The sequence below is a fragment of the Siphateles boraxobius genome, unplaced genomic scaffold (genome assembly GCF_051911475.1).
Source record: "Siphateles boraxobius isolate OS27281-9 unplaced genomic scaffold, OSU_SipBor_1 7, whole genome shotgun sequence".
Lineage (NCBI taxonomy): Eukaryota > Metazoa > Chordata > Actinopteri > Cypriniformes > Leuciscidae > Siphateles > Siphateles boraxobius.
The window spans coordinates 38,240,884-38,253,966 of record NW_027509197.1 but is presented as its reverse complement, the minus strand read 5'-3'; the positions used below and the strand labels follow the sequence as shown (position 1 = coordinate 38,253,966).

General features: G+C 35.1%; 2 protein-coding genes across 21 annotated transcripts in view; one reads left to right on the top strand and one right to left on the bottom strand.

Annotated features, from left to right (window-relative positions):
* tanc1b (tetratricopeptide repeat, ankyrin repeat and coiled-coil containing 1b) overlaps positions 1 to 13,083 on the top strand; it is a 533,291-nt gene that overhangs the window by 243,936 nt on the left and 276,272 nt on the right. The gene's annotated exons all lie outside the window — the stretch shown is intronic.
* baz2bb (bromodomain adjacent to zinc finger domain, 2Bb) overlaps positions 1 to 13,083 on the bottom strand; it is an 86,025-nt gene that overhangs the window by 18,382 nt on the left and 54,560 nt on the right. For 7 of the 20 annotated variants that reach the window (XM_077216109.1, XM_077216110.1, XM_077216108.1 and 4 more), the window contains 15 exons: positions 12,890 to 12,991; positions 11,952 to 12,147; positions 11,013 to 11,105; positions 10,871 to 10,932; positions 10,618 to 10,683; positions 10,298 to 10,363; positions 9,623 to 9,667; positions 9,321 to 9,353; positions 6,749 to 6,814; positions 6,369 to 6,509; positions 5,712 to 5,966; positions 3,044 to 3,267; positions 1,960 to 2,034; positions 1,473 to 1,704; positions 905 to 967 (listed from right to left, as the gene is read on the bottom strand). In XM_077216109.1, coding sequence (XP_077072224.1) covers positions 905 to 967; positions 1,473 to 1,704; positions 1,960 to 2,034; positions 3,044 to 3,267; positions 5,712 to 5,966; positions 6,369 to 6,509; positions 6,749 to 6,814; positions 9,321 to 9,353; positions 9,623 to 9,667; positions 10,298 to 10,363; positions 10,618 to 10,683; positions 10,871 to 10,932; positions 11,013 to 11,105; positions 11,952 to 12,147; positions 12,890 to 12,991 — 1,719 coding nt within the window. The remainder of the gene's footprint in view (positions 1 to 904; positions 968 to 1,472; positions 1,705 to 1,959; positions 2,035 to 3,043; positions 3,268 to 5,711; positions 5,967 to 6,368; positions 6,510 to 6,748; positions 6,815 to 9,320; positions 9,354 to 9,622; positions 9,668 to 10,297; positions 10,364 to 10,617; positions 10,684 to 10,870; positions 10,933 to 11,012; positions 11,106 to 11,951; positions 12,148 to 12,889; positions 12,992 to 13,083) is intronic. The other 13 variants (XM_077216119.1, XM_077216124.1, XM_077216120.1 and 10 more) reach the window with 2 other exon arrangements.

Below are 13,083 nucleotides of genomic sequence, written 5' to 3'. Positions count from 1 at the left end.
AGCATCTCATGTTATGTGAAATAACTGGAACAGTGTCTAATGTGTTATTTGGTAACACTTTACAATAAGGTTCATTAGTTAACATTATTTAATGTATTAACTGACATGAACTAACCATGAGCAATACATTTGTTACTGTATTTATTAATCTTTGTTAACGTTAGTTAATAAAAATACAGCTGTTCATGTTAGTTCACAGTGCATTAACTAATGTTAACTATTACAATATTTGATTTTAATAATGTATCAGTAAATGTTGAAATTAACAATAACAAAGATTAATAAAAGCTGTAGAAATGCAGTTCATTATCAGTTCATGTTAACTAATGTAGTTAACTAATGAACCTTATTGTAAAGTTTTACCGTTCGGACAAATGGAATTTGTCATTGTGACAAATAACATTGTCATGTTCCATTTGTTGCAGTGTCTCATGTGTTAGTTGTCTACTTTTTTGTGACTGTATATTATTACATCAACCTGTCTACATTCATCTGTTAATATAATGTAGCGAAAAAGCCCTGATAAACAACCAATTGAAAGAGACACTGACAATGTTTTTTATGTTTAATACTGTAAAGCTGCTTGCTTTTAAGCAGTCTTGACTGGAGTGCCGAACTGCAAAGCTTGAACAAACATATCCACATCGCTATGATCAGATACTTTCTTAACGGCTTTCTCACCATCGTCATTTTTGTTGTGTTTATTTTGTTATTAAGCGGAAAGTGTGCAGCACACATTTACATCGCCTCTCTCAGCAGTGTGTGTGTGGTGTCGGGGTGTTTACTAACAGTATACCGCTGCTCATGTATTTCAAACATATTTTCACATATTTTTCAACTTTTTACCTCTAAGCACAGAATGAAAGAACTTTGCAGTGAATATCTCTTGGTGATGCTCATTTACCTTGCTGAGCTTCTCAATCTGTTTCTCCAGCTCCTCAATACTTGTGGATTGATCTCCTTCATCCTGCAAAAAGCAGCTCTTAATATATCGTAACAAATCAAGCAACACTGAGAGCAGACATGCTACTCAAGCATAGTACTAAAACAGTGGTTTCTGTTAATAGTAAAGAGCGAAAACAAGAAGCTTTATTTTAATTACAGCAGAAATACTGGAGGAAATATCTTAGCCTATGTGGGAGCCCTCGGAAATTGTGTAGGACAATAAGGATCCTTTGAGTCAAAAAGGTTGTTTTTTTTTCAATGGAAACATAGTATAACTTTTTGAATGCAAAATTACTGTGGAAAAAAGGGTATTTACTGACACTTAACTAAAATTACTCATTCTGAAGTTTTGAGATCAAACAGATTTACATTAGATAAAAGCATCTGCTAAATGCATAAATGTTAAAGTGACTAACATTGCATTCAAGCTATACAATTATTCAATTCATGCATTTGATCTACAAGTAAATAAGACAGATCATTATACATGACTTTTACACAATGATACATTCAGAGTCACGCTCTACCTCATCTTCACACGCCTCGGCTTTCTTCTCTTTCTTCCCACCAAAATCATCTTCGTCTTCATCCTCCTCTCCATGTTCATCGCTGTCATCATCTTCCTCATCATCATCATCACTCTCCCCTCTTTTGCGCTTGCGTTTACGGCTGTTCACAGGCGTACCAGCGGCTTGACCCTCCTCTCCTCCAACACTGCTTTCTCGCTTTCCCGTCCTCTTAGCGTAGATGCTCCTTAGTCTGTACAACAACAGCCCAAATAAAGCATGCATTGCAATCGAACCAAAACATAATAATCACATTATAACTAGGTGTGCATTTCCTGAACGCAGAAAAAGTATATCACTGAAATTTCAGGTAAGTGTAGGTTTTTATTCTGTATAAATACCACATGAAGACTATGTGAAAGCTAATAGCGATCCATAGTGTGTGTTTTACATTATCAGAGGAAGGAAATACGTGCGTTTATGTGATGGGCGTAAACAAGTGTCTTACTTTCGCAGGTTCCCCTCAATCACCCATTTGTCTCGACGCAGGTTGGTCATGTTGTCAATGTTTTTGTCAATCTCACTGTGACAGAAAATAAATTGTATGCATTAAACACAACATAATTATAAGCACCTACAGAGTTGGGGTGTGTGACCAAAATCTTACATTGTAATTTTATATCACAGTAATAGTAGTATATGATGATATATAGGAACTTAAAAAAAATGGTTGATATTCTAATAACCATTTTTCACTCCGTATTTTCCATTAAACCATATAAATAATGTGTATAAAAATCCTTAAACCAAGACACATTTACCAGACAAAATTACATAAAAAAATGGAGATTTGTATTTAAAACAATATATTTTTTTAAATTATACGTATATATTATAGTGCCCATGTTATGAGTTTATAATAATTTTTTGGGTCTGCTAGAAAATATTTACATGATTTAAGTAAAAAAAAATATATATATTTTTTTCATCATCTGCCTGAAAACACTACAAAAGCTCTTGAAAGCCTGCCTTTCTGAAAAGCCTAGTCTGCTCTGATTGGTCAGCTGGCCCAGTCTGTTGTGATTGGCCATCTGCTTAGAGCGTGTGTTGGAAATGTAACGGCCCTTACAATTGGGTTTCAGCTTCTCAGGCTTCACAAGCAGCTATAAACAGTATTATATGTATGATAACTATGGTGTCGATATTGGAAGTCCAACAATGTCTACTGATCAACCGTTTGATGGCGGGCCGAAGCAGCCAGTGGGTGCGCATTTCACAAATATTTAACATGGTGATGTAGCCAAGTCACAGAAATAATGGCAGGACTACAAAGAGGTGTTTCAGGCAAGTGTTTTCTGAACAGATTCAATCTATTTGGCAGTGACTATACATGCACAAATAACCATATGAAAAATTAAGGGAAAGGTTGAAGTTCTTGTTCAAGTTGAATTCAAAGTGTTACTTGCCACTTCATGTAATAATTTGTGAAAAATGTTAACAATTTATGGAGGAAAAATTGTTTCAACACCAATCAGTTTTACACTTCAATTGTACCATAAGCATGCAGAGCTAATGAAGTGAGATGAGCGCACCTGACCACAGTCTTGCTGCAGGACAGCTCATTGACCAGGAAGGCCAGTATAGTGGCTTTCTGAGAGGGTGTGTGGGCCTGGAAAGCTTTGGTCTTCAAGCTCTCGGCCAGCGATGCTAGCTCAGTCTGTCCACAGTGAGCTTCCATAAAGATCTGTAGCACCTCAGAAACATTGTGCCGGTTCAAGCCGATGTTAGTCACATGGTCTCCCAGAGCAGTCTTTGCCTGAAATGTTCAAAATACCCAAACAAAAGAACAAAGTGATACAATGAGGAATTTGGTGTGACAAAGGCCGCAAGATAGTGTTGAAAGGGAATTGAATTATCATGGTAATTGAAAGGCACGGTTAAATCGGTTAATTTAGGAGTTTCTGAGGGGGAGCAAAAGGCTTTTTATTAAGACTGTGAACGCATGTGAGATTAGCACAGGAAATCTACTGAGGGGCTGAACTGAATTCTTGCTCTTTATTGCAGATATTGCGCTTGAAGCCACAAAGAAAACCATGCTTAAAGAAGAGCAGCAGGAACTGATTGTGAGTGAGGAATACAAGAGAACCAGACAGAATCTACAGACTTTAACATACTTGTAAACTTGAGGAGATTTTAAAATAAATAAATAGTATTGTTATTTAATATAATTGCTATATATCTAAAAATATATCAGGCTATTTGTTCCAAGTGTAAGGTACAGTAAATGATTCTCCATTTGTCTTTGACGTGGAAATATATATATTTAATAAAAATATTTAATAAACTATCATGCAATAGTGGAGCTTAAGTACCGTAAACATTCCACTTAATAACTAAGGCCTCGTTTACACTGTCAGTGAAATCTGACCCAATTCCGATTTTTTGCTCATGTGACACAGATGGTTTCAGATGGGTTCACGAAATCGGTTTCAGGCCTCGTTCATATGTGGAAATAAATCAGATATAAATCAGATATGTGCCAATGCGACTGTCATGTAAACAGACAGATCGGATTTTCTGAGGCATTAGGCTACGTCTCCGCGGTTAAATGACGAGAGAAACCCCGACGCGCATCTGCGAAATGTCGCGTCGTCATCGTAGGAGAGATGTGTGGACAGATTGACAACGTATTAAAGGTTGGCTTGCTCATTATGCCATAGACCCACTGCTCCTCTTTAAAGCCCGCCACGATCTCATAAAAGTGCGCATCTATAGCACGGATTTTATTTCTCGTGCCATTTACGCCAAAAATAGTTTTCGCGCGCATATGACACGCAGTTTATGGCGTGTAATGCGCACGCACTCCACACACCCCTAATCCTACGCAAGGGGTTTACAGTCCGTATCATGCACACAAAAACTATTTTTGGCGTATAAATGAGAAATAAAATGGTATAGATGCACTTAATGAGATCGTGATGTTCCCAGCAGTCCTGAGATCTCTCTCGCACACAATAACTGAAGCACATGCGCAGGCTGCAATGATGGCCCTTTTCATCCTCGTCCACTTCAAAATCATGCTGATGTTTGGCGAACTTCATATATCGCAAAGCTAGCATCAAGCATATTTTGCGTTCGTCCATCTGTGCAAAAAAAAACCTTTAAGCATGCGCGATGTTTCAGATGTATGTCAAGTGTAAACACATGAATCGGATATGGGTCACAATCGAAAGAACGTGTAAACAGACGATCAATAAAATGTGGATATAGGCAACAAATCAGAATTGGGCATCAAGACCTGCAGTGTAAACGAGTCCTAAGTAACTAACTAAAAATCTATTTCATCAATTACAGCTTTTTTTTTTTAAGTAAGTAAATATATTAGGGATTTCAAAATTAACATGTTAAAGCATGCAAATTATTTGTATTTATTTGCAGATTAATGCATTCAAAATGTTTAACGCAATTAACGAGGCATCTGTTTTTCTGTCATCCTTTGGCTAGTGTTATATTACATTATATTATTACATTATATGATCACGCTCTTATTGATGCAAATGCTTTTAAACCATTCAAGCACAACAAGACACAAAAGAGAATGTAGTGCAGTACTGGCGTGTCTGTGAATCTGTCTGTGTGACACACACACACACACAACTTATGCGCACAGAAAGCCACTTTAGACAGCGCTTGAACAGACAAAAACACACAAAATTATGCCAAAATGTCTGTTTTTTCAAGTATCCTCACAGGCATAGTCTTAAATTAATTCAATTAAGTCTTAAATGAATGTAAAGAGTTGTGAGAAAATGTCTGTCATTAAAGATAATAATAGAACAAAAGAAAAAGAGAAAATCACTCACTGCTCTTGACTGAATACATTACATTAATTTGGAGATAAAATGTGAAATTATTACAATATAAAAATATATTAATCGTGATTAATTACAAATCTGTGACCAATTAATTCATTTTTTAATTGATTGACGACACTAATAAATATACAGTATATATTTTTTTTTTTTATATAAATTTTTTACCACTTTGCGTAAAAGGTAAATAAAAATAACAAATACATAAAACAAATACATTAATAATAGTTTCTCATGATCTCAAAAATCATTTGATCTGAAGGCTTACATGCTTGAAATTGCACAACAATTGTGCAGCAAACATGTGAACTCATTCAATACCCAGTAATCTGAGCTGGAATCCAGACAAACCCAAGCACACAGCACAGTATAGCAGCTCTCGTCTCACCCTGTGTCCTGGAGGGAGTCCTGGGTCACACACAGCAGCAGACAGCATGCGCACCAGCAGGTCTTGGATGAAGCCCATGCTGTCCCCCACATTCAGCAGCCCCGCCTGCAGCACGCCGAGTGACGGCACGTCAGCGTTGAGGTCAAAGCCCAGGACCTTTCCAAAACAGCGCAGGAACTGCATCACCATTAGACAGTCTGAGAAACATCCTCCCGGCAACACGAGACCGGCGATCCGTGACAGCACTGGCAGAGGCTGAACATGGACAAAATTATAAAGTACTTATAGTTCATTTTTTTCCTTGCTTTGGAAGCATAGCTTTATGAATCTGTTTTGATTGTATGTCTTGTTCTGGATGGCTGCTTGGACCTTTCTATGTGGTTTATATGTCACTAGGTGGATGCTATTTGATTGTCAACTACAGGAAAACCAAAAATCTGATTACTTAAAGTTTAATGACACAAATAATATAGAAATCTTAACGTATAAATTTGCTTATGCACACACACACACACACACACACACACACACACACACACACACACACACACACACACACACACACACACACACACACACACACACACACACACACACACACACACACACACACACACACACACACACACACACAAAAGGACTTTCTGTGTGATTAACCTTCAGGTCCGACAGACACATGTCTTCAGTGGGTTTGTTCAGCTCTTTGGCCATTTCCAGCTCAAGCCGCCTGATCTCCAGTTTGCGCTCTTTATTCAATCGTTTCTCATCTCGTTTCTCCTGTTTCAGTCGCTCCTTCTCCTGCAGAAACATTTTTGAAGAGATAACAAACCTTGTGTAACATCATGGAGACTGATCCAAACATTCATAGCCTATGTGATTGAGAGGAAGGATGATTAGAGGAGAAAAGAGACATTGAAAGAGAGTTGATGAGATGGAACATAAGAGGAAATGGTGAGTAATGGGAGACAAATAGATGGAGGATGGAAAGGAGGGGTAAAAGAGAATGATGAACTGATAAAAAGAGCTGTATAACACACCTCAGCTTTCTTCCGGGCCTCCACCGCCTTCATCAACATCACATGCTGCCGATGTCTCTCCCGCTCCTACAACAAACACTGAGACATTAGAGGAAGAACAAACAAACCAAAGAACAAACAAAACTACATAGGAAAGAGAGAGAGAACAAACAAAGAATTTTAACAAAATAACTAAAATTATGAATTACAAAAACAGACAGACAAAAAAAATCATCAAAACAAGATGGAATGAAAAAAGGAACAAATAAAATTATGAAAGAAAAAAAAACTAAGTAAACAAAAATAACAAGAAATAAAAATGTAGAAAAAATAAAAACTAAAGAATAAAAGAACAATGAATGAATGAACAAACACAAAAATTGACAAAAAGAAAGAAAGAACAAACTAAACAAATTAAAGAACAAACAAACAAAATTAAATAATGGAACAGCAAAAGATTTAAAAACAACATTTCAGAAAAAAAGAAAGAACAAAAAGAAAGAAAGAAAATACAAACAAAAGAAGGAACCAATGAAAGAGAAAAAGGAAGAAAAAACAAAAAACAAAAGAGCAAAAAGTGAAAACAAACAAAAGAGCAAAAATGAATGAACAGAAGTACATAAAAAAAAAGAAAGTGAACAAAATAATGAAATGAGTGAAGATAAAAGAATATGAATGAATGAATAAAAGAAAGAAGAAAATCAAAAGGATGTCAGACGTACTGTATCGTGAACAATGAACACTGCTGAAGCATGAAGCTGCAGAGATCAGTCTGTCTGAAGGCCGTTCACAACAGTCAATAACTTAATATATCTAAATATTATAAAGTCCACACCGAAACTATAATCATAACAGCGTAGAGAAATCACTTTCAGTGATTTTTTTATTGCTGATGAACGATAAAAACATTGACAGCCAATCAGAATCCTTCTTGCCTTAAAGAGCTTGAGCATTTAAAGTGGCAGACGACAAAAATAAACAGAACGATATTGTGTTCTGGTGTGGACGCTGATATAGTTATAGTTATCATTCTGGTGTGAACGTGCCTTCAGACCACCATAACAGATCTGTTAACCAGCGCGGGTCAGTTGGTCAGTTCCTAAACATCTGGCGGAGAGTTATTCCAGGTGTTACAGATTAAGCTTGAGGTCTTTAGTGCAGGACAGACTGAACGTGTCCACAGAAGTCTCGAAACTTTCTCAGTATATCAAGATTTTAACAGAATTTGAAGCAGTTCCCAATTACACGATGATCCAGACGGAAAACTGGTTTCAGTGACACTTCATACTTCTCCCATAATCCTTAGGAGATTATTTTATTGACCGTTTTAAATCTAAATCAAGACAGACGCTTCAGGGGCTGGATGTTGTTAGATATCACGAACAAATGAAGAACAAGCACAAATCAGAATGGATGTTTATGATTAAGGCTTGATGATATGAAGTCGTCGCACGCGATATTTAGATTATGACTCTGTTCCAAAACAGTGAGCTGCATCCTAACAGAAATGAAAACATCTACGTCCTTTCGTATAACTAGCACTCCACATGTGAAGAGGAGACTTGACTCACAATTTCAATAGAGTTTAGCATGATGCTGAACAAATGGCTCTCTAATTTGCATGTAAAATATCTAGCACAAACACAATTATCAGGTAAAACAAATTGGATTGAACTACTTTAATAAATTCTTTTCAGTACTGTATGACAGTGTTGTTTTTAAAAAAAACGATTAAATCTAGCTTTCTTTAAATTAAATAAATCTGAAATAAAAATATTATATATATATATATGAAGAAAAACTTAAATAGAAATTAGACACGTTGTCTTGGCTACTGAGTTAGTTTTATCTGAAATAAAATGCATTTAATTAAAAATTAAATTAAAAATAAAAATAAAGCTAAATAGAAATATATATAAAAAATGAGGTAACATTTTATTTTACAGTATCCTTGTTACACATAATTACTATAAATTGTGCATAATTACACACAATTAACCCTGAACCAAACCCTACAGTAAGTGCATGTAGTTAATAATTATTACTCAGTACTTAAATGTATAATTAGACTGTAACAAGGACACCTTAAAATAATGATAAAAGCACAACAAAAAATTATTAAATCAAACTAAAATTAAAATGAAAGCTGAAAAAATTAAATAAATTCCAGTTCAAAATATGAGTAAATACTAAAATACTATAAATAATATTAAAATAACACCGCTGCATGAACTATTAAGATGTACTTATAATTTACTAGAATGTCTTTTTTTCCCCAATGCATTCTTCTAGCAATGCATCATGGGATTCCCTTCTCTGCAAATGATATATGCAATGCCGTCTAAGAACATATCTTAAAAGGCTTATGCTTTGTTTTTATGATGCCGTAAAATGCTGCTTAAATAGGCAGCTCACTAGGTTTTGGAAAAGAGCCTATTTCTCTCTCCTTTGGCAAGCAGATGAAAGCAGATGCAGGGCGTCATGCAAGAGGAATGAGAGCGAAGTCCAAGCATTAAGTTTAAGTTTGCAACATGGACCAAAACACCAGAATCAAGCATTTCACAATGTGTTAAATGTTCAAAAGTAAACATACCCATACCATATCTAGTCTATGTCTCTCCAACTCCTGGCAGAGAGAGTTGGCAAAGGCAAGAACAAAAATAAATAAATCAATGCAACTCCCCATTAGAGTGATTACCCATAATGCATTTAGAGGAACAGTTGTGCTAAAAAATAACATTCTCAACTGTTTTCATTTTTGGCTCAACGATTCCTTTAAAATAATCATATAAAAGAGTAAAAGCAGTAGAGACTTGAGGCATTATTTAGTGAAATGCTGTTTGTGTTTGTGAACGAGCTCTTATAGGAAGGAGATTTGAAGACGTTTGCTCATACCTGGTGCTTCAGGATGATGGACTGCTGTCTACGGAGCTCCTTCTCCTACAGATAGAGATAAAAATAAATTAAAACTGCAAATACTGCCTTATTTCAAATAGTGAGGATGGGAGAGAGAAAGAGATGCAGATGGAGGGATGTCATAAACGGATAGGATTTTCTGCATTTATTCTTGAATTGGCTGGGTTTTGATTGACAGGCGTATCGTCGGGGGGCACCTGAGTGTTAATGTAAAATGAGAAATGGAGTATCGGCACCGTCTCGGGTCTCACTCAATCTGTGTGTGTGACTCACAGAAATGCATCCAAATGGATATTAAAAATGTGCACTAGTCCAGTTTCAGACATTTTGCACCCCATAATGTTTCTAACCATATAAAATGGTGTCATCAAATATGAACTAAATCATTTAATAACTGAAATAATTTCTCAATTGTAACAATTATTCGCTGTTATCTATCAAATCAAAACACCAATATGGTGTATTTCTGTCCAGAGGAACTTAATATCTGACCCTGCACTGTTACTGACTTTACTCTTATTTTTTAGTAAGGTAACTGATCAAAATAGAAATCAGTCTTGTAAACTGGTCATATAGCAGATATAGGTGAAGAGACATATTGAGATAAAATGCTTCAGTAAATCAATAAAATGCATCAATAACTAAAATTAAAACCTTTATTCGTTTTTCAGCTTCTAGTATTTTGGCATTGACAGCCTCTTCCTTCTTTTTCCTTTTAGCCTGTGAACATAAACAGATATTACATTATATAACTTAATACAATATCAATAAAATAATGTAATATAAGAACATTTTTGACATGGTTATAAGTTAACCAGTAAGTGTTTAAATGTGTAGTACAGAATTACCTACAGAATGCGATAGTTAAAAAAAACATTTTTTTGACATATTTGACAGATACATACATATATACACAGAATAACATTTTTTTTTAATTTACATCCGTGTTATTTTTTAGTGTATATAAACTTTACCTCCAAAATTTGCCGAGCACGGAGTTCTTTCTCCATACGGACCTGCTGGATTCTCTTGAACTTTTCCTGTGGAAAAGTGGACATTTTTCATTTATGAACTGTAAAGCCACAGGCATTTTATGCATCAATACATAACGGTAAAAGCTAATCGGAAATTTCAAATGAAATGATGCGCATGCACAAACATAAACAAGTCAGCATGACACGACATGAGACGTAAGGCAGTTAGTGGCGGCATCGGCTGATTTCTGACCTGCTGTTTCAGGATCTTCATTTGCTCCTTGTGTTTCCGCCGCTCCTCTGCTGCCATGATTGCTGAAAGTTCAGAGGGAAATGTTGAGCAGATTTAAAAAGTGTACTAGAAACCTGAAACATTTTAAAAACCTCCAGCTCACCTTGCTGTCTCCTGGCCTCTTTGGCCGCTCGTGCCAGCGCCTGCTTTTCCAGCTTACGCATCAGCTTCATCTGAGCAGCCTGCCGTGCGATTTCTGCCACATACGGGAGATCTTTAGAGCTAATCTATCATCAGCAATTCTATACAAGTTCAACTATCCAAACGATATTTTGCAGTGAGGAAGTAAGCTATTATCCTTGAATGTGCAAGACTTCCAATACATTATAAATAACTAGAAGAATTGCAGTAAACAGTAAAACTATTTGCATTACAAACCAGTATTTATTATTACAAGAATAAATAAAAATAATATGATATGCAATTTCAGGCAACATAACAGACTGTTTTTGTACAGTTGAAAAAATAACTGGAAGTGGATGACACCAGAAGCCAGACACAATCAAGTTACAAATGGCTGCATATGCCCTTATTTAAAAAAAAATAATGAGGAGAGACAGCAAACATTCAAAGTGTAAATAAAGACATAATTTAAAGGTGCAGTGTGTTATTTTTAGCGGCATCTAGTGGTGAGGTTACGAATTGCAACCAACAAAAGTTACGGTGGCCGACAGGAAAATATGTCGTCGTCTGAGACAGCAGAGAGTAGCCAGTTCAGCAATGAGGTTTCTTTACAAGGATAAATTAGGAAATTATTTTTACTTAATTATTCAGGAAAACTATATGCTATTGCGGAAATTATTGTTACTTGTTGTTCATCGTGTCAGTGTTTTATTCGCTGAACTAAGCTTGCTTCCTTGCACGAAGAGAAACATAGTCCACCACTGAAAACATAGTTATGGATCTTATATTGCATTTCTGTCAATAGATCCTCAGAAATATTACACATTGCAACTTTAAATTGAACTAAATCTTTTAAAACATCTCAAATTGAAATAACATAAAAGAGATAAGATAATGTGTGCATTTGTGTCAGCGGTACCCTGGGCCTCCAGTTTGCGCAGTAGTTTTGCCTCAGAGGTGGTGAGAACATCAGCTTCACTCTCGTCAGGCGCTCGAGAGCGAGACGGGTCAGGATTCCTCGAAGAGTCACGAGTCTTCAGACGACCCCGTCGACCTTCCATCGCTAGGATACGAGGAAGGACTTCCTCCTCTTTCATTAAGCACCACTGTAAGCCCTGAAGAAGACAACAACATTGTTTAGAAAATAATTTAGGGAATAAAGGGGGGAATTTATATTATTGCTTTGATGGCTTATTTAAAAAAAAAAAAAAAATTATATTTAAAACACTTTAACACAACAACATTTTTCAGAGAATAAATATTTATTAATAATAAATAATAAATAATATTTTTATATATATATATATATATATATATATAAAGTTATATTTTTTAGTAGTAGTGGTTGTTGTAATAGTAAAATAAAACTGATGATGATAATAATAATAATTATATATCAAATGATTTGTTATTATTATTATTATATTGCTTAGATGGCTTATTTTACTATATATTTTTTAATATTTAAAACACCAACACAACAGAAAACAACATTGTTCAGAGAATAAAATATTATTTAAAAATAAAATAATAATAATAATAATAATAATAATATTAATGATTTTAATTATATGTATTATTATTATTATTAGTAGTAGTAGTAGTAATAGTAGAATAAAATTATAATATTAAGAAAAGACTAATATCTAAAATTATTTGTTATTCTCATCATCATCATTATTGTTGTTTAGATGGCTTATTTTATTACATTTTAAATTAATATTTAAAACACTTTAACACCAAAGAAAAGAACATTTAGAGAATAAATAATTTTTTATAATAATAATAATATTAGTAGTAGTAACTTGTTTGACTTCACAGACGTGTAAAACTATAATAAACAGGGGAACAACTTACCTGTGGTCCATCTCTGGCTTCATAGAAGTCGCCAACCTTTATTTTAGTACTGAAGCTAAAGTGATCACGTGTAATGTCGCTTATTCCGTTTCTGGTCAGATACTGTGAGGGGTGAGAACATGAGATTAATATAACGGCAGGAGAAGCCATTAAGGTCATAAGAAGCCCACAGCGGTCGAACACAAGTTCTCTTG